The sequence below is a fragment of the Lithobates pipiens genome, unplaced genomic scaffold, assembly GCF_037356315.1.
Source record: "Lithobates pipiens isolate NorthernLeopardFrog02 unplaced genomic scaffold, aLitPip1_a1.2 Scaffold_28, whole genome shotgun sequence".
Taxonomy (NCBI): Eukaryota; Metazoa; Chordata; class Amphibia; order Anura; family Ranidae; genus Lithobates; species Lithobates pipiens.
This window is the reverse complement of record NW_027507789.1, coordinates 84,352,251-84,374,308: the sequence shown is the minus strand read 5'-3', so window position 1 is coordinate 84,374,308 and position 22,058 is coordinate 84,352,251. Positions and strand designations below refer to the sequence as shown.

At 45.4% G+C, this 22,058-nt stretch overlaps 1 protein-coding gene across 3 annotated transcripts in view; it reads left to right on the top strand.

Moving 5' to 3' along the window:
* COASY (Coenzyme A synthase) overlaps nucleotides 1-22,058 on the top strand; it is a 639,852-nt gene that overhangs the window by 547,256 nt on the left and 70,538 nt on the right. For all 3 annotated transcript variants that reach the window (XM_077459443.1, XM_077459444.1, XM_077459445.1), the window contains one exon: nucleotides 3,766-3,912. In XM_077459443.1, coding sequence (XP_077315569.1) covers nucleotides 3,766-3,912 — 147 coding nt within the window. The remainder of the gene's footprint in view (nucleotides 1-3,765; nucleotides 3,913-22,058) is intronic.

Below are 22,058 nucleotides of genomic sequence, written 5' to 3'. Positions count from 1 at the left end.
CATTGAAATCAATGGGACACCGCGGCAATACCGCCGGCAAAGCGCCGCTGCAGCGGCGCTTTGCGGGCGGGTTTAACACCTTTTCGGCCGCTAGCGGGGGTTAAATCCACCCCACTAGCGCCCGCACACCGCCGCTAAAACGACGGTAAAGCGCCGCTAAAAATAGCGGCACTTTACCGCCGACGCCGCTCCCGCTGCAGTGTGAAAGCAGCCTAAGGCAAAGTCCTCTGAACGTTGTTGTTTTTTTTTTTTTGAAAGCTTGAAACCAGCGTTTAGAAACGCCCGTTTAGGCATGTTTGCACGCTATGTTTAGCTGCATTTGCGTCTAGAAGCATTTAGTAATGATAATATCATAAGACCCTCCCCAAGCTCAAAAAAGGTTTTATTTAACTATTTCAGCCATTTTGTGAGACCGGAGTCAGTAACAGCAGCAGAGAGAACAGCAGTGTCCTTGTATGTGTCCCCATTTCTGTGCTTTTTTTTTTTTTTTACAATAGATCCCATAATGAGCATATGTGAGGGAATGCTCCTGACGTTGCTCTTGATGAGGCTAGAATGATGTCGAAAATTGCATGCGAGGACCAGGGTTCATCGCTACTGGACCCATCCATTGATCGCTCAGCGCATGTCAGTAGGATATTTTACCAACATGTATGTACAGCTGCGTACCTACCCCAATATTTTTTTTAATTTTACACGCATGTCCATTGCCTCATTTGACATTCTACTAGAAAAAGTTTGGCCCAGTCTGACACACTTGGACACGAACATGAGGAAGATTGTGACACCAGAGGAACGTCTGTTGGTGACTATGAAATTTCATGAAACTATGTTTGATCACGTCGGTGGTCAGGCTAAATGGTGGGGTCATCTTTTTCATATCTAACAACATATGGGTCAAATTACAATTATACTTTGTAAAACAACATTGATAGTGGTGTATTGGATTGTATCAAGGGCTATATATGGTCTATGATTCATTTCAAGTAATTACCAGTTTTTTTTTTGTTTGTTTTCTCATCGTTTTCCTTTTTTTGTTTTTAATGTCTAAAAAATTGGGTACCTTTTTAAAAACGTTTATTCCCAAAAACTAGTGAATACGTTATTCTGCGCCATCCAGTGGACCATAGCATTCAACTGGAGATCACAGTCTGTTCCTTGGGCCCAGATCCTACAAAGGATGGAAACCATACGATAATGGATACAATGCACCTGTATAATAACAAATGGTCCAGCTGGCTGCTAGACCAATGGCTAAACCGACCTGAACCACACCCTTCCCCTCATTGAGCGAGGGCCTCAGGCCCCCTGGAGAAATAGACTAGCTTCTAAACAGTTGAAGCATAAATATAGCCACATGAGCACCTCTAAGACTTGGTAGATACGGATGTTACTTTTCTATGTTTAAAAGTTAGTTTTTAGTCTTTTGATGAACCATAAGACATGGTATTATCAACGGTCGTTACATGCTATTACATGGGTAATCTTAATGCATGAGATATTCCTCATTGTGTTCTTAAGTATGCATTAACGTCTGATGTCCTGAACTGTCTCGGGTTGCACCCCGACTAAATCCCTTGTCTTATCATTTATCCAACAATAAAAATGAAAATGTGGCTAAACGCTGCGTTTGGCGTCTGAAACGTGGAAATCTTCGGTGTCTGGACTTTTTTTGCCTTCAAAGAAAGGCTGTTAAACGCAACTTCCTAAAAACTACTCTAAACGAAACACTGTACATGGTCACATAAGAGATGACATTGAATGAGTTCAGGGACAGTTAAAAAAAAAAAAAAAAAAAAGCGTCCAAGTGCCTCTGAACGTGCGTTTAGCAGCAGCAGCAGTGTACATGGGGCCTTAGGGTCTTATACCTTTGTTTATTTTTTGTGGGCCTGTTGGTGTTTGCTCTTTTGCACACCACTCTTTTTATGTATTTAATTTGGACATCCTAGTCCTCTAAGACTTTACCTGTGTTTTGTACAGTCTGACCAAGAAAAACGTTTTTTTTTTTTTTTTTTACTTACCTGTAAAATCAGTTTCTTAGAATACAGTACAGGACACGTGGTATAGTGGATAGCACTCTCATCTAGCAGTAAGAAGGGTCGCTGGTTCAAATCCCAACCACGACACTACCTGCCTAGAGTTTGCATGTTTTCCCTGTGCCTGCGTGGGTTACCTCCGGGTACTCCGGTTTCCTCCCACAATCCAAAAACATGCACGTAGGTTAATTGGCTTCTGTACAAAATTGGCCCTAGTATATGAGTGTAGACACTCGCTCAAGTTGAACTGGATGGACTGGTGTCTTTATTCAACCTAACTATGAAACTATGAGACACAGGACCCTCCACGCTCTCTCTCTATGTTTAATCGTTATTACTTGCTAAAAAACTGAGCATAACTGTCAGGGGGAGAGGTTATATGGAGTCCTAGCCGTTCTGTTTGCCCGTGTCCAGTCGCTTGTAGGTAGCAACATAATACCTAATTGTCTAAATTTGTACTGTCGTTTTTTATTCTTTATGGTATTGCACTTGCAATTGTATTCATGTTTCGCATATTTTAGTTGTATACTATGCTTTTATACTGTGAGTCTCCTGTTAGGTTAAAAAAGTTTGTGATTTTTGCAATTTATTTTTAATGGGGTTATTTGGAGAAGCGCTGTATGAATACAGTTATTTTGTGTTAACATATATTTATGTATTATACAGCTACTAGTGTAAGATTTTATTTCATTTTAACATATATATTTAATAATATGCCCAGGGTTCTGAGAATCATTCATAGTTGATAAAACTGTAGGTGCCATTTTCTTAAGAGAACAATGCTAAACCTTCAAAGCCTTTCCTACTTGACACATTTCCACAGCTCACTAATGTTCAGGTATGTCTGCTGTGCCAGAATTTTCATCCAATGTACTAGTTTACATTAGGCTTTTGTAGTAATCTAGTGTTTGGCTATTTATTAAAAGTGATTCAGGTGACTACAGTCACCCGATCACTTTTACGGTACTTAGAAGGGCAAGCCGCTGTGATTGTGATAGCTGCAGAGCGCTGTTCCCCAACATCCCCTCCTGTCCATCCCAGATGCTCGTATATGACACCGTGTGAAATGGACAAGAGGAGCCTGAAGAGGAATCATCACAGCCACATCACTGCTTAGCTCTGCATATGAAGGAGACTGCTTCCCTGCCATGTGCCCTGCCCCAATGTAAGGTGCCCTGCGGCATGCCCTGATCACATGTAATGTGCTCTGCTGTTGGCTCCCATGTAAGGTGCCCCATAATGTGCCCTGCTCCTATGTAAGTTGCCCTACTGTGTGCTCCATAATGTACCCTATCCCATGTAATATGCCATGCTGTGTGTCCCACAATGTTCCCTGCTCCCATGTAAAGTGCCCTGCTGCCCCCTGCACACGGCTTATCTGAAGTTTGACCCAGAATTGGGAATCTGTACAGCATAAAGGCAAGCACGAGTTTCACAATAAACCGGAACATTTTAATATTGATTCTAATATGTAATCCCGTTTCTAAAATAATTGTAATATATACAGCTCACTGACCACATCAATGTTTCATGAGCTGTGGATGTCAAGATTATTTCAGGGGTTCCCCAAGACCTCAAACTTTTTGCCAAGGGTTCCTCCAAGGTAAAAAGGTTAAGAAACCCTGCTCAAGGAAAATTATTCAATCGCTGGACATTTTAGTATATTTTATTTATATGCCAATGTGTGAAAACTTGCATGTACTGAGTCATCTGTTTGGCTTTTCATTAGGCGGTGGTGCGCATAACTAACAGAGATGGCGTTACTGAGGATTCTGCAAAGAACAGATTGTCCAGCCAGATGTCTAACAATGAGCGGGTAGCTGCATCAAATGTGGTTCTTTGCACCCTTTGGGACCCAGAGATCACTCAGATACAGGTCAGTATATTGGGATTTTGAAGGCATGAAATGCAACAAAACAATTCAAAACTCACTTCCTTTACAGTGATACAACACCTGCAATGTCCCTTGCTGTAGCCCTGGATTTTCTTTCCTGTTTCAGCATCTTCAGCCATCTTGACTGGCTGTCTGGGGATTGTTTATCTACTGTGCATGTGCACAGGCCATTCATCCAGACACCAAGACATGCTGGGAGTATACATTGAGTTGTAAATGTGTAGCTGTGGGTATATTTCAAAGCATGAAAATTATAAAATTAGGTGTGCTATCCCTTTAAATAACATACACATCCAATAAAGTGCATTACACATTCAGTAGGTATAGAGGAGAATCAATTTCCCCCCTTAAAAAGAATTACATTTTGTTGCTTTGCAGCCTGAAATGAAGACAGCTTTTTTTTTTTTTTTTTTGTATCCAGCTTAATTTACTCAGTGCTACCGGTAGTAATAACATCCAAGTTAAAGCTATAACACCAACATGTCAGAAAATGAAAAACAAAATCTCTGAGTTGGAAAAAGGATCACCCCCCCCCTTCCTAAATATGACTTGAAAAATCAATCAGATGTAGCCAATTACCTTCTCAATGGCACGCAAAAGCCATTTGACTTTCAACTGTGGTTCTTTTGATTAGCCCAGCAAAAAGAGTATCTCGGTCCCTGGTAGTGTAACTGAAGCAAACAATTATGGCAAGGCACTGTCAAAACATCTCCGGGATTAAGTTGTGGACATGCACAAGTCAGGAGATGGATACAACACAAATTCAAAGGCTATATCAATGCCTAGAAGCACAGTGAAGTCTTTTATTAAGAAAGTAGAGGGTATTTGGTACAACACACACTCCCTGGATCAGGACATTGCAAACGGGATAAAAGAGCCAGGAGGAAACTGGTCAGAGAGGCTACCAAGAGGCCTACAGCAACTCTGAAGCAGTTGCAGGAATTTATAACAATGATTGGTCATTGTGTGCAACAATGACAACAATCTCACACATTCTCCACAAATGTGGCTAGTAAGGGAGGGTTGCAAGGAAAACCTACTCAAAGGCCACAGCAAAAATTACCACACAGTGGTTGAAGGAGAAAATGGTGAATGTCCTTGCATGGCCTAGTTGTGGACGGAGATCACGTGACGTCACCCGCGGTCATTGATCATTTTAAAGATCGTATGAAGCTTCGTTATTGTAAGTGTGTTTTTTATGTATATTCATCATTAAAACGTTTTTCTATGGAGAGCACTATGGCCTGTCTTTCTATCCACATGGTCTGAGGAATTGTGAATACTGCTATATACCGATCCAGTGTGGGTATTCCACGAACGTGTCAGTTCATTTGACTCTGAATAGGAGAAAGCTGTGTTTTCGTTTGTGAATTGGTCGGATATAATCGGAGAGGAGTACAGCGATTGGATGAGTTGATATTTAAGTGCATACGACCCTCTGTAATTTAAAGGGTCCATACGATGAGGTGAGCAGCCAATTTTACCATTGGTGGTGGTCCCCCCCCTTGGCACTAAGTCACTTTATGCATGAACTGACTGTATACCACTGAAGATTCCTCACGTGGACTTTTTGACTCAAAAGCTATCTTTGGACTTTTTATTAATTTTAATATGTTAGTAATCATTTTATTTTAGTTAGAGCGCTGTACCATCTGTTTGATATATGGCCTAGTTAGAGCCCAGATTTAAACCCCATTCAAAATCTGTGGAATGACTTGAAGACTGCAGTGCACATTCACCATCGAATTTTGATCAGCAGCCCCCTATACGATAGACATGTGCAGAGTGAAATATTTTGTTTCGGAATTTCGTTTTCGTATGAAAAATGAATTTATTTAGTTACTCCCAAAATTTGTTTTTATTCATTTCGTTTTTCGTTCAAAAATTGCATTTGTCCAAAAATCCACATGAATTACGGTCGAAATATGTCTTTGAAGGTGTCTGTCGAATGTATAAAGAGGATTCGACGGAGCTAGTATATAGCATACTTTGTGTGAACTTTAGAACCCTATTAAAGTCTATGGGACTCCAACGTTCAAAATCTAAAGTGCTAATTTTAAAGGCTAATATGCAAGTTACTGTCCTAAAAAGTGTTTTTTCGGGAGCAGTGATTTTAACAATGATTAAAGTGAAACAATAAAAGTGTAATATTCCTTTAAATTTCGTACCTGGGGTGTCTATAGTATGCTTGTGAAGGGGCACATGTTTCCCGTGCTTAGAACTGTCCCTGCACAAAGTGTCATTTCTGAAGGGAAAAAAGTCCTTTAAAATCACTCGCAGCTATAATGAATTTTCAGCTCCCGTAATACACTCATTGAAAGTCATTGATAAAAAACAAAAAAGCGTGGGGTTCCCTCAAATTCAATTAAGAGGCCCTTCAGGTCTGGAATGGATGTTAAGGAGAACCCCGTGTCCATACCAGACCCTTTATCCGAGCACGCAACCTGGCAGACTGCAGGAAAATAGGGGGGACGAGAGAGCGCCCCCCCTCCTGAACCATACCAGGCCACATGCCCTCAACATTGGGAGGATGCTTTGGGGGCCCCCCCCCAAAGCACCATGTCCCCATGTTGATGGGGACAAGAGCCTCATCCCCCACAACCCTGGACGGTGGTTGTGGGGGTCTGCGGGCAGGGGGCTTATCAGAATCTAGAAGCCCCCTATAACAAGGGGACCCCCAGATCCCGCCCCCCCTGTTTGAAATGGTAAGGGGGTACAAAAGTACCCCTACCATTTCACAAAGAAAGTGTAAAAAATAGTTAAATAAGACAAACACACTTTTGAAAAAGCCCTTTATTAAAAATAAAAAATAAATAAAAAAAAGATTCCAGCGGTGGTAATCCACTCTTGCTATCCAACGACGGATGATCATCTCTCCGGGGTCCAGCGAGATCTGATCCAGCGCAGCGAATCCATCCATCTTCTGTCTCCACGGAGGAGACACTGCGGGATCCAGGCAGCCTGACGTTTCTTATATGTGGAGGGCGGGACCACCCGTCACCTGACCCCGCCCCCCTCTGACGCGAATGGGGAAACCGGGCTTCCCCAATGACGTGTGGGTGACCCGCCCCCTCTGATGTAACGGAAACCTGCGTTACATCAAGGGGGCGGGTCACTATACGTCATTGGAGAAGCCCGCATATAAGAAACGTTAGGCCGCCGGGACCCCGCAGTGTCTCCTCCGTGGAGACAGAAGATGGATGGAATCGCTGCGCTGGATCAGATCTCGCTGGACCCCGGAGAGATGATCATCCGTCGTTGGATAGCAAGAGTGGATTACCACCACTGGAATCTTTTTATAAAAAAAAAGGGGGCTTTTTCAAAAGTGTGTTTGTCTTATTTAACTATTTTTTACACTTTCTTCGTGAAATGGTAGGCCCTTACCATTTCAAACGGGGGGCGGAATCTGGGGGTCCCCTTGTTAAAGGGGGCTTCCAGATTCTGATAAGCCCCCCCCCGCCCGCAGACCCCCACAACCACCGGCCAGGGTTGTTGGGATGAGCCCCTTATCTCCATCAACATGGGGACATGGTTCTTTGGGGGGGACCCCAAAGCATCCTCCCAATGTTGAGGGCATGTGGCCTGGTACAGTTCAGTCCCACCCTCTTTTCCTGTGACCTGCCAGGTTGCGTGCTCGGATACAGGGTCTGGTATGGATTTTTAGGGGGACCCCCACGTCAATTTTTTTTTAATTTGACGCAGGGTTCCCCTTAATATCCATACCAGACCTGAAGGGCCTGGTAATTGAATTTGGGGGAACACCACACTTTTTTTTTTTTTTTATATCAATGACTTTCAATGAGTGTTCTCTGTATTACGGGAGTCGACAATTCATTATAGCCGCGAGTGATTTTAAAGGACTTTTTTTCCTGCAGAAATGGCACTTTGTGCAGGGACAGTTCTAAGCACGGGAAACATGTGCCCCTTCACAGACTTACTATAGACACCCCCCAGGTACGAAATTTAAAGGAATATTACACTTTTATTGTTTCACTTTAATCATTGTTAAAAATCACTGCTCCAGAAAAAACGCCCATTTTTAAAACTTTTTTTTGCATTGATACATGTCCCCTGGGGCAGGACCCAGGTCCCCAGACACTTTTTGGGACAGTAACTTGCATTTTAGCCTTTAAAATTGGCACTTTAGAATCTTTTCCCTCTGTCAAATATTTTCTCTGTCGAATATTTTCTCTATATAATCTTGGACTAATAGAGGTAAGGTTAGGCACATTAGACCACAGGTTCAATAGATACAGATTATTGTCCAGAGTCACTTCGAATCTCCTATTCTATATCGAACTGTTGTAACAACGAAAACGCAAATAAAGCATTTATTTATGTTGGATCTTTAATTTTTCGGATTCTGCACTTTCATTATCGTTTCTCAAAACGAAAACTAAAATACCTGAAATTCGGACGAAAATGAATGCACATGTCTACTATACGATGTGGTGCTGTCTCCAAGCGGGGGGAACGTGTTAAACCTGTATCTCAGAGATTACGGTGGTCTTCTATCAGCAAAAGATTTTTACTTTTTCAGTTTTTGGGAACATCCTGGGACTGACTGTACTTGTAGTTTAATACTCTTGGAGAACCCCGGGTAAATTTAAAAGCAACCTCAACTTACTAATTATTAGATCACTATCCTAACTAAGATCAAGAAGTATCGTCAATCTTTCCTGTCCTTGGCTATATACCAAGGTCTATACCACTATCCCCGGGTCATATATATACGCTTACTCTACCCGTATTAGGGAATAAAATGACAAAAGCTCCTGATGAAGCATATTTGTGTAACATATAGGGCAATTTCGAGCCGAGTCATCTATGATACACTGTCTATATTATTGTTTTTTATGTCACATGATTATCTGCTATATCTAAGTGGAATTATTTGAGTCTTTGTTCTATACATGATTTAAGTAGAATGCATTGACAGTGTAATCTTTATGCTCTGAGGCAATTAGCGTTTTATGCAAATCTCTGTATGTTTTTTTGCATTTAGTATCTTTTACTTTGTAAATTTTGTTAAAAATCTTTAAAAAAAAAAAAAAAACTTGTGTGTTATGCCTACAAAGTCCATCATTTTCAACAAAATTGTTCTGTCTAATGATTTCAAATATCGGCACGTTTTATCTTGTATCGTATCCACAGCACCACTCTGTGATGTTACGCAACTAATTTAAAGATGCCATCAAATTTTACTGAACTTTAGCAGTTCTGCAAAGAAGAGTGAGCAAATATTGCAATGTCTAGATGTGCAAAGTTAGTAAAGACATATCCCAACAGGCAAAAGGTGGTTCAACAAAATACTGACACAAGGGGCCATCCGTTTTTCCAACTGATTCTCTTTTTAAATGTATTTATTTTTTTTACATGTTGGTGTTATATCTTTCACTTGGATGTTATATGTTGCACTGAATAATTACAACTGGATAAAAAAAAAAAACTGTGTCTGTCTTCAATTCAGGCTGCAAAGCCATAAAATGTGACTATTTTAAAGGGGGGTACATATGCAAATATAGTAAATTATTCCTTAAAAAAAATAATTCCTAAAAAAAAATGCAAAAATAAATGAATTAAATTTACTATGACCTTAAATGATATACACAACCAATAAAGTGCATCAAATATACATGTTCCGTAGTAAATCCTATAAAAAAAAAAAAGTAATTATAAATAAAAGTCCAAATAAAACAGCCGTAGCGCTTCGGGTTCCTCCTCTCCCCTTGGTGGTCTTTGAGAGCCGAAGGTCCGGTCCGGTGGCCTGCAAAGTAAAGTCCTGGAAGGGGCTGCGTGTGCACAGCCACCATTTTTGTGTCGGCCACTGGGAAGGTTACGCCGGAAGTGACAGGGCGGGTCAGCGCCAACGTAATTTCCGAAATGGGCTGAGGGGGGAGGAGATGGGACAGAAGCTGACGCCTATTTCCGGTTCCAATGCAGTGGCTCTGTGGGAGTCCAGAAGCGGCATGTGAAGCCACGTATGGAACACTGCACACCTGCCGTGGAGGGGTCGGCACCTACAGTGGTGGGGATAGGCACAGGCTACAGCAAGGCTCAGGTAGGAGGCAGCGGTTTAAGTCTGCCTATTCCTTTAACTGTTGTTTTCCAGTCTCACACTTTTTTTTTTATCTTTCCCCCTAAGTTAAGTGGCCTGTCTGGGCACTGGATGATTACTTGTTTCTTCCTATTGCACCTGTGGGTTGGCCCATAAAAGCAGAGACTGGGTCTCTCTAAGGGTCCCCTGGTTTTCTTCCCTTTTTTGTCTTCTCAGGCCAAGAGCTGACCCAGGCAAAAAGAGATGCCCTTCATGTAGGTCAAAAATGGGGGGAAAATTGGAAGAAAACCCTATGCAGTACTTGCATCACTTCTTTAGTTAAGGAGTAATCGGCTTCTGTTTGTGATGACTTGGTTGCCTCTGTAAAGAAGGAACTACGGTATATGCCATGATTCAGACTTTTGGGGAATGGTTAGTTAATCCGGCTGCTAGTCAGCCCTCCACTAAAGAGTCTTCCCAGGGTTCACCTTCCGTCCCAGTGTTTTAAACTCTATCTGAAGGTCCATCAAACAGGGAAGAACAGTCCCCCACAACTTCCGTTAAGGACTCGGAAGAGGAGGTTGGGGAGGAGGAATTGGCCCCCTCCAAATTTAAGTTATCCCTGGAAGAGGTGGATGGGCTTCTTAAAGAGGAAGTAAACCCTGATGGGTTTACTTCCTCTTTTTTTCCCTGCAAAGGTAAAGCATAATGGACTACTATGCATCGCATAGTAGCTCATTATGTGTCACTTACCTGACACAGGAGCCAGCGAAGTCGCCGCTGATCCCTGTAGTCCGCCGCATCCATGTTGCTGGTGGCGTCTCGCAGCTCCGACGAATCACAGCGGCGAAGCCGCGATGACGTCACTCCCGCGCATGCGCACGGGAGTCGCGTCTCGCAGCTCCGCCGCTGCCACTCGGCGAAGCCGCGATGACGTCACTCCCGCGCATGCGCACGGGAGTCGACAAATTAGGCGAATCCATTCATGGATTTGCCGCATTTAGTGCGCCTGCGCGCCGCTGTCTACGGCGCATGCGCCGTAGACAGCGGTGCCCATTTTCGGGCAAATATCTCCTAAACCATATAGGTTTAGGAGATATTGCTTGGACCTACAGGTAAGCCTTAATCTAGGCTTACCTGTAGGTCCAAGTTGTTTGGAAGGGTTTACTTCCTCTTTAACCACTTGAATACTGGGCACTTTCGCCCCTTTCCTTCCCAGACCAATTTTCAGCTTTCAGCGCTCTTGCACTTTCAATGACAATTGCGTGGTCATGCTACGCTGTACCCAAATGAAAATGTTATCATTTTGTTCACACAAATAGAGCTTGCTTTTGGTGGTATTTATTCACGACCGCATGTATGCAGGTTTAAGTGAACCTAAGGGTTGGACATTTCCAGTCCGTTCGAACCAGAGAGAAAACCTTTTTTCAAAAAGCCCATAAGAGAAGTTTTTCTTTTGGGGAGGACCCCCTCTGCAGTTTGGAACAAGGTGCCCAGGTTGGATGCCGCCTTCTCCCAGGTCTTGAGATCCACCGACCTGTCCTTTGAAGACATTGGGGGGGGGGAGGGTTCTTGGGGATCCAATTGATAAACGTATGGATCACCCAATAAAGAGATTTTGAATTCATTTTCTACCCTGTCGTCTGCAGTAGCTTATATAGCAGGTGCTTTGGCCAAAGCAATTAAAATATCAGCTAGATCAGCAGCCTTGACAAATGCTGCAAGAGCAGCTTTATGGTTAAAGACCTGGCCGGGTGATTAGGGATGGCCTAACGGTTCGCCCGGCGGTCGGTTCGTGGCAAATTTTGCCTGTTAGCGATTCGCCCGATCGGCGGACTATTGTCGCTGTTCGCCCGGCGGACTTATGTGTTTACAGGGTGAACAAACTTTGACCCATGATGACACATCCATCATGGGGTACAGGACAGCCAATTGAGACATTTCAGGACAATTGGACATTCCCCCGAACTTATAAATATACCCGATCCGGCGGCCATTTTACATTCTTTCTTCTGTCACTATAGGGAGAGGTTGCTTTGTGGAGCAGGGAGAGACTGCAGTGACACAAATCGCTAGCTATTAGGTCCACAAAAGTCCTTTTAAGGACTGGTATGGTATAGAGTAGTACAGTATATAGGGTTGAGTGAACTGCTGTGCTTGTAAATCCAGCAGCCTGTCTTTAGCAGGGAGGGACAGGACGCTGTGTGTAGCAGGGAGGGAGAGTCAGTTTAATCATTAGCTGTTACTATTAGGTCCACAAGGGTCCTTTTTAAGGACTGGTATGGTATAGAGTAGTACAGTAGTATATAGGGTTGAGTGAACTGCTGTGCTTGTAAATCCAGCAGCCTGTCTTTAGTGAATGCAGGGAGTGACAGGACGCTGTGTGTAGCAGGGAGGGACAGTCAGTTTAATCATTAGCTGTTACTATTAGGTCCACAAAGGTCCTTTTAAGGACTGGTATGGTATAGAGTAGTACAGTATATAGGGTTGTACACGTATAATCTTTCTTCCAAATATAGAAAATATTATACTTGACTGCTGCCCCTAGCAGTCCTTTATCAGTGTAGGGACTGAGGCACAGTCTGCTAATCACTAGCTACTAGTTCCACAAAGGTCCTTATAAGGACTGGTATGGTATAGAGTAGTACAGTATATAGGTTTGAGTGAACTGCTGTGCTTGTGATTCCAGCAGCCTGTCTTTAGCAGGGAGGGACAGGACACTGTGTGTAGCAGGGACAGTCAGTTTAATCTTTAGCTGTTACTATTAGGTCCACAAAGGTCCTTTTAAGGACTGGTATGGTATAGGCGTAGTACAGTATATAGAGTTGTACACGTATAATATTCTTTCTTCCAAATATAGAAAGAATATTATACTTGACTGCTGCCCTATTCTGCAGCAGTCCTTTATCAGTGTAGGGACTGAGGTACAGTCTGCTAATCATTAGCTACTAGATCCACAAAGGTCCTTAAGGACTGGTATAGGTATACTATTTGGTGTGCAGTATATAGTTGTGTAATACACGTATAAAATACTTGCACATATAGAAAACATAGTATAGTGCGTTTCCACTGTGCAGAATTGTGACTGCTGAGCGGTTCTGCAGCAATACTACAAAGAGTGACAAACGCAATCCAAAAAAAAGTATTGTAACTGGTGTGATAGACCAGTGGCCCCCAAAAACAACAGATTGAAGCGGGGTGTTATATACCTTCTTCCACATACATGCTGCACTTCTCTAGAGACTTTTGTCACAGGGTCATTTAAAAAATCACATGCAGAGGAAGAGGCAGGCCCTTCCACAGGGGTGGTAGGGGTAGGGCAGGAGCAACAGGCTTGAGCCAAAGTGGGAAATTGCAGAAGGTGCGTGCGATTACGTCAAAGGAAGCACCAGACTTGGTTGAGTGACTCACTCAGCCTTACTCTTCTGCACCCTCCTCGTCCTCTTGATCTGCACCCTCTTCTTCACTCTCTGCTATGTGCACCCCCAAATACACTACCACCAACACCACCACCACATACCTTCCGCTTGAGTCACAGGAATTATTTTCCGATCCATATCAAGACATTTCTGATGCGCAGCCACTCTTGGCATTGGATCTGGAAGAGGAGGTAGCAACAACCGCCACTCAGCAGTCTGACGACAGTACCCAGATCAGCCCAAGGAGGAGGTTGGTCCCCGGTGTTGCTGCCTACTCCGAGATCTCTAATTATAGCAGTGGGGAAGGTGACGTCGATGATGACGTGTCTAGTGATGTCACATGGGTGCCCACAAGAGAGGAAGAGGAGGGGAGTTCAGAGGGAGATATGGACCAGCAGATAGGGAGGAGAAGCGGGAAGAACTTACATTGCACAGGAGGGACAAAGCAGACTGCTAATGTATCAGAAGCGAGGCATCGACCATGTACGGTCACATCTGGCGCTCCCAGGACGCCGGCACATGGCTCCGCAGTGTGGGCTTTTTTTTAACGTGTCCGCTGCTGACAATAGTGTTGCCATCTGCAATCTTTGCAGTCAACGCATAAGTCGCGGTAAGCCCAACACTCAGCTAGGGACGACCGTCTTAAGAAGGCACATGAGCTGCCATCACCGAGCCCAGTGGGAGCAATGGAACACACAAAGCCACACTCCAGGCTCTCACCCTCCAGCCTCGTCTAAAGCTGTGTGAAGTTGGCACCCCATGTTTGTAAAAGCTGAATAAAAATATACCATTCGTTTGTGCCGCGTTTGTGCTGATTTGTGCCGCAAAAATTAGCGTTTGTGCCGGTTCGGTTTCTGAGATATTAAACATTCAATTTAATGCAAGCCCCGCCCACTTTGCACCCCACGTTGCTGAATTTGAAAAACAAACGCGCCATTTGTTTGTGCCGCGTTTGTGCTGCAAAAATAAACGTTTGTGCCGCTTTGGTTGCAGAGATATTGTGCGTTATATGTTGTGAAACCCCGCCCATTTTGCACCCCATGTTACCGAATTTGAAAAACGAACGCGCCATTCGTTTGTGCCGCGTTTGTGCTGGTTTGTGCTGCAAAAATAAACGTTTGTGCCGCTTTGGTTGCAGAGATATTGTGCGTTATATGTTGTGAAACCCCGCCCATTTTGCACCCCACGTTACCGAATTTGAAAAACAAACGCGCCATTCGTTTGTGCCGTGTTTGTGCTGGTTTGTGCTGCAAAAATAAACGTTTGTGCCGCTTTGGTTGCAGAGATATTGTGCGTTATATGTTGTGAAACCCCGCCCATTTTGCACCCCATGTTACCGAATTTGAAAAACAAACGCGCCATTCGTTTGTGCCGCGTTTGTGCTGGTTTGTGCTGCAAAAATAAACGTTTGTGCCGCTTTGGTTGCAGAGATATTGTGCGTTATATGTTGTGAAACCCCGCCCATTTTGCACCCCATGTTACCGAATTTGAAAAACAAACGCGCCATTCGTTTGTGCCGCGTTTGTGCTGGTTTGTGCTGCAAAAATAAATGTTTGTGCCGCTTTGGTTGCAGAGATATTGTGCGTTATATGTTGTGAAACCCCGCCCATTTTGCACCCCACGTTACCGAATTTGAAAAACAAACGCGCCATTCGTTTGTGCCGTGTTTGTGCTGGTTTGTGCTGCAAAAATAAACGTTTGTGCCGCTTTGGTTGCAGAGATATTGTGTGTTATATGTTGTGAAACCACACTGACTTTACACCTTGTTACTACATCTTACATACAGAACTTACAGAACCTATACTCAGCTTGGGTTTCCTTAATGTAAAGCTCCTCCCACTGTGCCGAGCACTGCACTTCATACTGTACCCTGGAAAAGGCAGCATTGGAGCTCGAACAACTTTTTGCTTGATGGTTTCATTCTAGCTCAGGGAATCCAGGGTAAATTTATTTTTAACATCTTTAATTTTACTTATTATTAATAATTATGCAATGTATTCAATTGCAGTGAAAATAATACATTTGGAATAGGTGATCGTGTGTTTGCTGTGTGTATACAAAAAATTTTTTTGCAATACTAGCACATCAACCTAATATAGTGATCAGGTGGCAACACTAGTTGTGTTAATAACTGATGTCCCTATGTACTGTATACATCCTTTGTTCAGGGGTAGCCAGAATGTAAAATCATTGTAGTAACATACAGAAATGCTTTAAACTAGGGATGAGCCGAACACCCCCCAGTTCGGTTCGCATCAGAACTTTCGAACGGACCGCAAATTCGTACGAACGTTAGAACCCCATTGAAGTCTATGGGACTCAAACGTTTGAAATAAAAAGTGCTAATTTTAATGGCTAATATGCAAGATACTGTCCTAAAAAGGGTTTGGGGACCTGGCTCCTGCCCCAGGGGACATGGGTCAATGCCTAAAATGTTTTTAAAAATGGCCGTTTTGGCGGGAGCACTGATTTTAATGACGATTAAAGTGAAAAAAAAAGTGAAATATTCCTTTAAATATCGTGCCTGGGGGGTGTCTGTAGTATGCCTGTGAAGTGCCACGTGTTTCCCGTGTTTAGAACAGTCCCTGCACAAAATGACAGTAAACGGAAATAACATCATTTAAAACTGCTTGCGGTTTTAATGTTATATCTGGTTCCGGCAATATGGATGAAAATCATTGAGAAAAATGGCATGGGTAGCCCCCCCCCCCCCCTCGCCCATTACCAGCCCCTTTGGATCTTGTACGGATATTAAGGGGAACCCTGTACCCATATTACAAAAAGGAAAGATGTGGGGACACCAGGCCCTATATACTCAGAACAGCAGTATACAGGCGATGCAAACAAGACAGGGATTGTGTAGGTTTGTTGTGTTAAGTAGAATCTGTTTGTAATTTTCAACTGGTACATTTTTAAAGTGTAGCTCCAGTCAAAAAATCAATTTTTAAGCTTTTTGGAAAACATAGGGAAGGGTTATCACCCCTGTATAATTTGTTTTGTCGTCCATCTTTTTTCATCTCACTTGCTGTTGTCTCCTTCCGTTTGCAAGTAGGAGATGTTTGTAAGTTGGATGTTTGAAAGTAGGGGCCTGCCCTATATGCTCTGCAGAAATGGCGGAACAAGGTGTTGGTGTTGTCACAACATTGTAAGCCCTCAAAGTGACTCTTGGTGGGCGCTGGAGCGCCCTGCTGTGAACGATTATATTAAGAATTGTAATTACATGCCATTGTTGAACAGTGGTAGAAAAATTGACCTTTGGTGGTTGTGGTGCTGGTGCCACAACACTATAAGTCCTCACCGTTACTCTGGGTGGGCACAGGAACGGGCCCTCCTGTGAACTATTATATCAAGAATTGTAATTACATGCCCCTGTTAAACAGGGGCTGAAAAATTGGGCCTTAGGCACTGGTGCTGGTGCCACGACACTGCAACCTCTCCCATGTACTCTAGTTGTGGTGCAGGAATGAGCCCTGCTGCAAAGCATTGCATCAAAAATTGTAATTAAACGCCCCTGTTAAACAGGGGCTGTAAAATTGGGCTGGTGACATCACCCAGAACCAAAAATGTTCTTCCAACATATCAGCGGAGGAGGAAGAGGATAGACAATCAACATAACAGGACAGTCACTCAGCATCAGCATAGGTAGTCTTGAAGGGATGTGATATTTCAAAAAAAATTATTCGGTTACATCAGCTTCAGGTGCTTGGTAGCTGTGGGTGATCCAAGACTGATTCATCTTGATGAAGGTCAGTCGATCAACTGAGTCGGTGGACAGGCGCATCCTGTGATCGGTAAAAAAGCCACCAGCGGCACTGAAGGTGCGTTCCGAAAGAACGCTGGATGCAGGACAGGCTAGTAGCTCAATTGCATACTGTGCAAGCTCTGGCCAGTGATCCATCTTCAAGACCCAGTAAGCCAGAGGATTTTCGGTGGGAAAGGTGTCCAAGTCTGACCTTGCCCCTAGGTATTCCTGCACCATGTAAATCAGACGCTGGCGATGGTTGCTGGAACCGATCATACCTTGGGGCTGCGGACTAAAAAATTGTCTGAACGCATCGGTCAGACGGCCACCTTCTCCACCGCTCCTTCTGACCGATGCCTCAGCAACACGTTGTCCAGGACCAGGAGTTTGTAACCTCCCAGTCTCTGGGAACGCGTTGCACAGACCTTTCTGCAAGGCCTCCCGGAGATGTCTCATCCTCTGCTCCCTCACCCTTGTACCGTGGATCAAGGAGAGTGGCCAGCCAGTAATGGTCCCTCTCCTTGATCCGAAGAATACAAGGATCCTTCCGCAGGCTTTGCAAGATCAGGGAGGCCATGCAGCATAGGGTAGCTGAGGCATTCGGTCCGGAGTCCTCTGGGTCACTAATGACAACATGATCTGCAGCTACCTCCTCCCAGCCACGTACAAGTCCACGGGTTTCTTGGGACTGTAAATCATCCCTACAAGACTGCTGCTGATGCTGAGTGCCAGCATCCACCTCCATGCTGACACAATCATCCTCCTCCTCCTCCTCCTCATCCTCTTCCTGTGTGATGGGTGGCACAGCAGGAACACTGTCCTGATAAAGGGGGCCTTGAGAGGCAAGGAAGCCCTCCTCTTCCTGCCTCTGTTCTGCCTCAAGTGCCCTGTCCATTATTCCATGCAGCGTATGCTCCAAGAGGTGGACAAGAGGTACAGTGTCACTGATGCATGCACTGTCACTGCTCACCATCCTTGTGGCCTCCTAAAACGGTGACAGGACAGTGCATGCATCCCTTATGCCCCACTGGCGTGGTGAGAAAAAACCGAGCTACCCTGACCCTGTCCTGGTGCCATAGTCGCACAGGTACTCATTGATGGCCCTCTGCTGCGTGTGCAGCCACTGCAGCATGGCCAACGTTGAGTTCCACCTGGTGGGCATGTCACATGTAAGTCGGTTCTTGGGCAGGTTCAACTCCTTTTGGAGCTCAGCCAGCCGAGCACAGGCATTAAATGATCGGCGGAAATGCACACAGACTTTCCTGGCCTGCTTCAGGACATCCTGTAAGCCCGGGTACCTGCCCAAGAACCGCTGCACCACCAAGTTAAGGACGTGAGCCACACAGGGCACATGGGTCAGTTGTCCTTGTCGGAGGGCGGAGAGGAGGTTGGTGCCATTGTCGAAAACCACCATTCCTGGCTTAAGCTGGCGTGGCGTCAACCACCTCTCGGCCTGCCCCTGCAGAGCTGACAAAACATCTGCCCCAGTGTGGCTCCTGTTCCCCAAACAAACCAGCGCAAGCACGGCATGGCATCGTATTGCCTGCGTACTTGCGTAGCCCCTGGAATGCCTACGGAGCACCGCTGGTTCTGAGGACCGAGCACTGGAAGAGGCCATGGAGAAAGAAGAAGAGGAGGGGGTGGAGGAGAGAGGTGTGTCACAACCAGTAGTAGCATTTTGGAGGCGTGGTGGCGGAACAACCTCCAACACTACTGCACCTTGTCCTGCATCCTTCCCAGCTGCCAGAAGAGTGACCCAATGGGCCGTGAAAGACAGGTAACGTCCCTGTCCATGCCTGCTGGACCATGAGTCAGCGGTAATATGCACCTTACCGCTGACCGCCCTGTCTAGCGAGGCAAGGACATTGCCTTCCACATGCCGGTAGAGAGCCGGAATCGCCTTCCGTGAGAAAAAGTGTCGTTTGGGGACCTGCCACTGAGGGACCGCACATTGTACAAACTCATGGAAGGGGGCAGAGTCTACCAACTGAAAAGGCAGCAGTTGAAGTGCTAGCAATTTGGCCAAGCTAGCATTCAACCGCTGGGCATGTAGATGGCTGGGAGTGAACTTCTTTCGACGGTCCAGCAGCTGGGGCAGGGACATTTGCCTGCTATAATCGGATGTGGGTGTACTGCTAGCAGATTGCCCGGAAGCACTTGGCTGTGACACACCTAATTCTACACCTTCATTCCTCTCAGAGCAGGTTTCAGAGAGGACTGAAGGTCTAGTGGGGTTGGAGATGCCAGCTGATGAGGAGCAAGGAGAGGTCCGCTTTGTTCTTTGGTGTGGGTCTTTGAGGTACGCTTGCCAATGAGCTGCATGGCAGGTCAACATATGTCTGGTCAAGCATATAGTGCCCAAGCGGCTAATGTTTTGGCCACGCGAGATACGCTTGAGACATATGTTGCAAATAGCAGCGGTGCGATCTGATGCACTCCTCTCAAAAAAGGCCCACACCAAAGAACTTTTAGAATAACGCGCAGAGGCAGCGCCCTGCACAGGCAGAGCTCTGCGGTGCGATTCAGTCAGTGTGCTGCCCCTAAGCTGGCCCCCGGAGGGCATCCTGCCTCGTTGGACATGTGCCTCCTCCTCCTCCCTCCTATGAGGCACCCACGTGGAGTCAGTGCTCTCATCATCCCCTCCCTCTTCATCGCTGGAGCAAACCTGGCAGTATGCTGCAGCTTGTGGAACATGACTGCCAGATTGCTGTCCTTCTTGAGCATCCCCTCTCTCTGCGCTCACGCTACTGCCTTCCTCTAGCTGAGTATCATCATCAGAACCTACAAAACACTGGGCATCCTCCTGGAGCATGTACCCAACACTGTGCTCAAACAGTTCAGGAGACTCCTCAGGAGGACGTGGTGGGTCAAGGGAAGGAGTCACTGATGATGACATTGAGAGGCGGGAAGACGATGGGTTGGCAGCTTCTTTGCTAGTACCCTGAGCCTGGGTGAGAGAGGATGAGGAGGATGCAGAGGGCTTGGTCATCCACTCTACCAAGTCTTCGGCATGTTGCGGCTTAACATGTCCAGCTGCCGAAAAGAAGGACAAGCGTGTCTCATGGCCATGTGCTGATGATGACGATGCACCGCGTCCACGACCAGCACTGTTGTCTCTAGACACAGAGCCTGCTTGCCCTCTTTTATCGGCTCGTGTCTGTCTGCCTCTCCTTGTTGGCCTTCCAGACATGGTAATGGCCTGAAGAGAGATGGGAAAACCAGCATTCGGGTAGTGTATATTGTGCTGGAGGCACACAACACCCACTAACTCCTACAGATGGCTCAATTAGAGAAGAGCTATGTAGGTAGATATAACGGTGTATACTGCGTTCAGAGCACGCAGACAGCACGCACAATCTCCTATAACTGACTGCAAGTTTTATTTAAAAAGAGCAAGATAGCTAGCTATATAGGTGGATATAACCGTGTATACTGCGGTCAGGGCACGCAGACAGCACGCACAATCTCCTACAACTGACTGCAAGCTCTATTAAAAAAAGAGAAATATAGCTAGCTATATAGGTGGATATAATGGTGTATACTGCGGTCAGGGCACGCAGACAACAACCACTACAGAAGAGCAAGAATGAAAAATCGTCCGATAATAAACGGTGTATACTGTGTTGAAGGTACACAGAACACCCACTAACTCCTACAGACGCCAATACACTACACAAGGCCGCTGCGCTGGCGGCCTTATATAGTGTGGGGCGTGTACTACACAGCCTGAGCTATGATTGGCCACAGGCATCCTGCCTGTGGCCAATCATGGCTCTCCTTGCTGTCGGCGCTGTGATTGGCCAAGCATGCGGGGTCACAGTGCATGCTTGGCCAATCATGAGCCAGCAATGCACTGCGGTGGCGCAGTGCATTGTGGGCCATGAGCGCCACACGAATTTGGAGCGAACAGCCCATAACATTCGGTATTCGCCGAACGGACGAACAGCCGATGTTTGAGTTGAATGTATGTTCGACTCGAGCACGAAGCTCATCCCTAGTGAACAGTGTAGTGGTCAGTATAGTGTAGTGGACAGTATAGTGGTCAGTGTAGTGGACAGTATAGTAGTCAGTATAGTGCACAGTGTAGTGGTCAGTGTAATGTAGGACAGTATAGTATAGTGGTCAGTGTAGTGGACAGTGTAGTGCAGTGGACAGTATAGTGGTCAGTGTAGTGTAGTGGTCAGTATAGTACAGTGGTCAGTATAGTATAGTGGTCAGTGTAGTTCTCAGTGTAGTGGACAGTATAGTATAGTGGTCAGTGTAGTGTGTAATGGTCAGTAAAGGAATTAATCAAGTAGGTTAGTGTAGTGGTCAGTATTGGTAACAGGTAGGTCACTGCTATTGTATTTGAAGGGACTCGGGGAGTGCTAAAAGTCCGCAGGTTAGGGGGTGCAAATTACTTGCCTTGACCCGGGTGCTGACAACCCATGCTACTCCACTGCCGCCCAGTAGATGGCTCACTGCGGGTCGATCAACCAGGGACAGTGGGGAGACAGACGACTGACCAGCTGAGATCCGGAAACTGGGTAGGTAGCAGGTGGATAGCAGCACGTAACAGACCGATAAGCAGCTACCATGGTGGGGGCACAAATCAGCTTTAACACGGAAATTCAGGCTCACTTAGCTTATTCGCTCGGGGGGAATGCCTAGGAGCTCACAGCATCACGCTGCTGCTTGGCGCCATGTAGTAACTCCGCCCCTCCGTCATCTGCACTTCTTTCTGATGAGTATGTGCAGCTGGAAATATCCCCTACTTTGAGACATATGAAGGGTGGTACAGAGGATTCACTTGAAGGAACAAATCAAATATCTGCACTGTATCTCCCACCTGCAAGCTTAGTTCTTCATTTTTTTTGCTTGAAAGTTGTAGATGGCCACTCCGAACCTCTCTCTCCTGCTGGAGTAATGTTTTTCTTGGTTAACGTCTGGT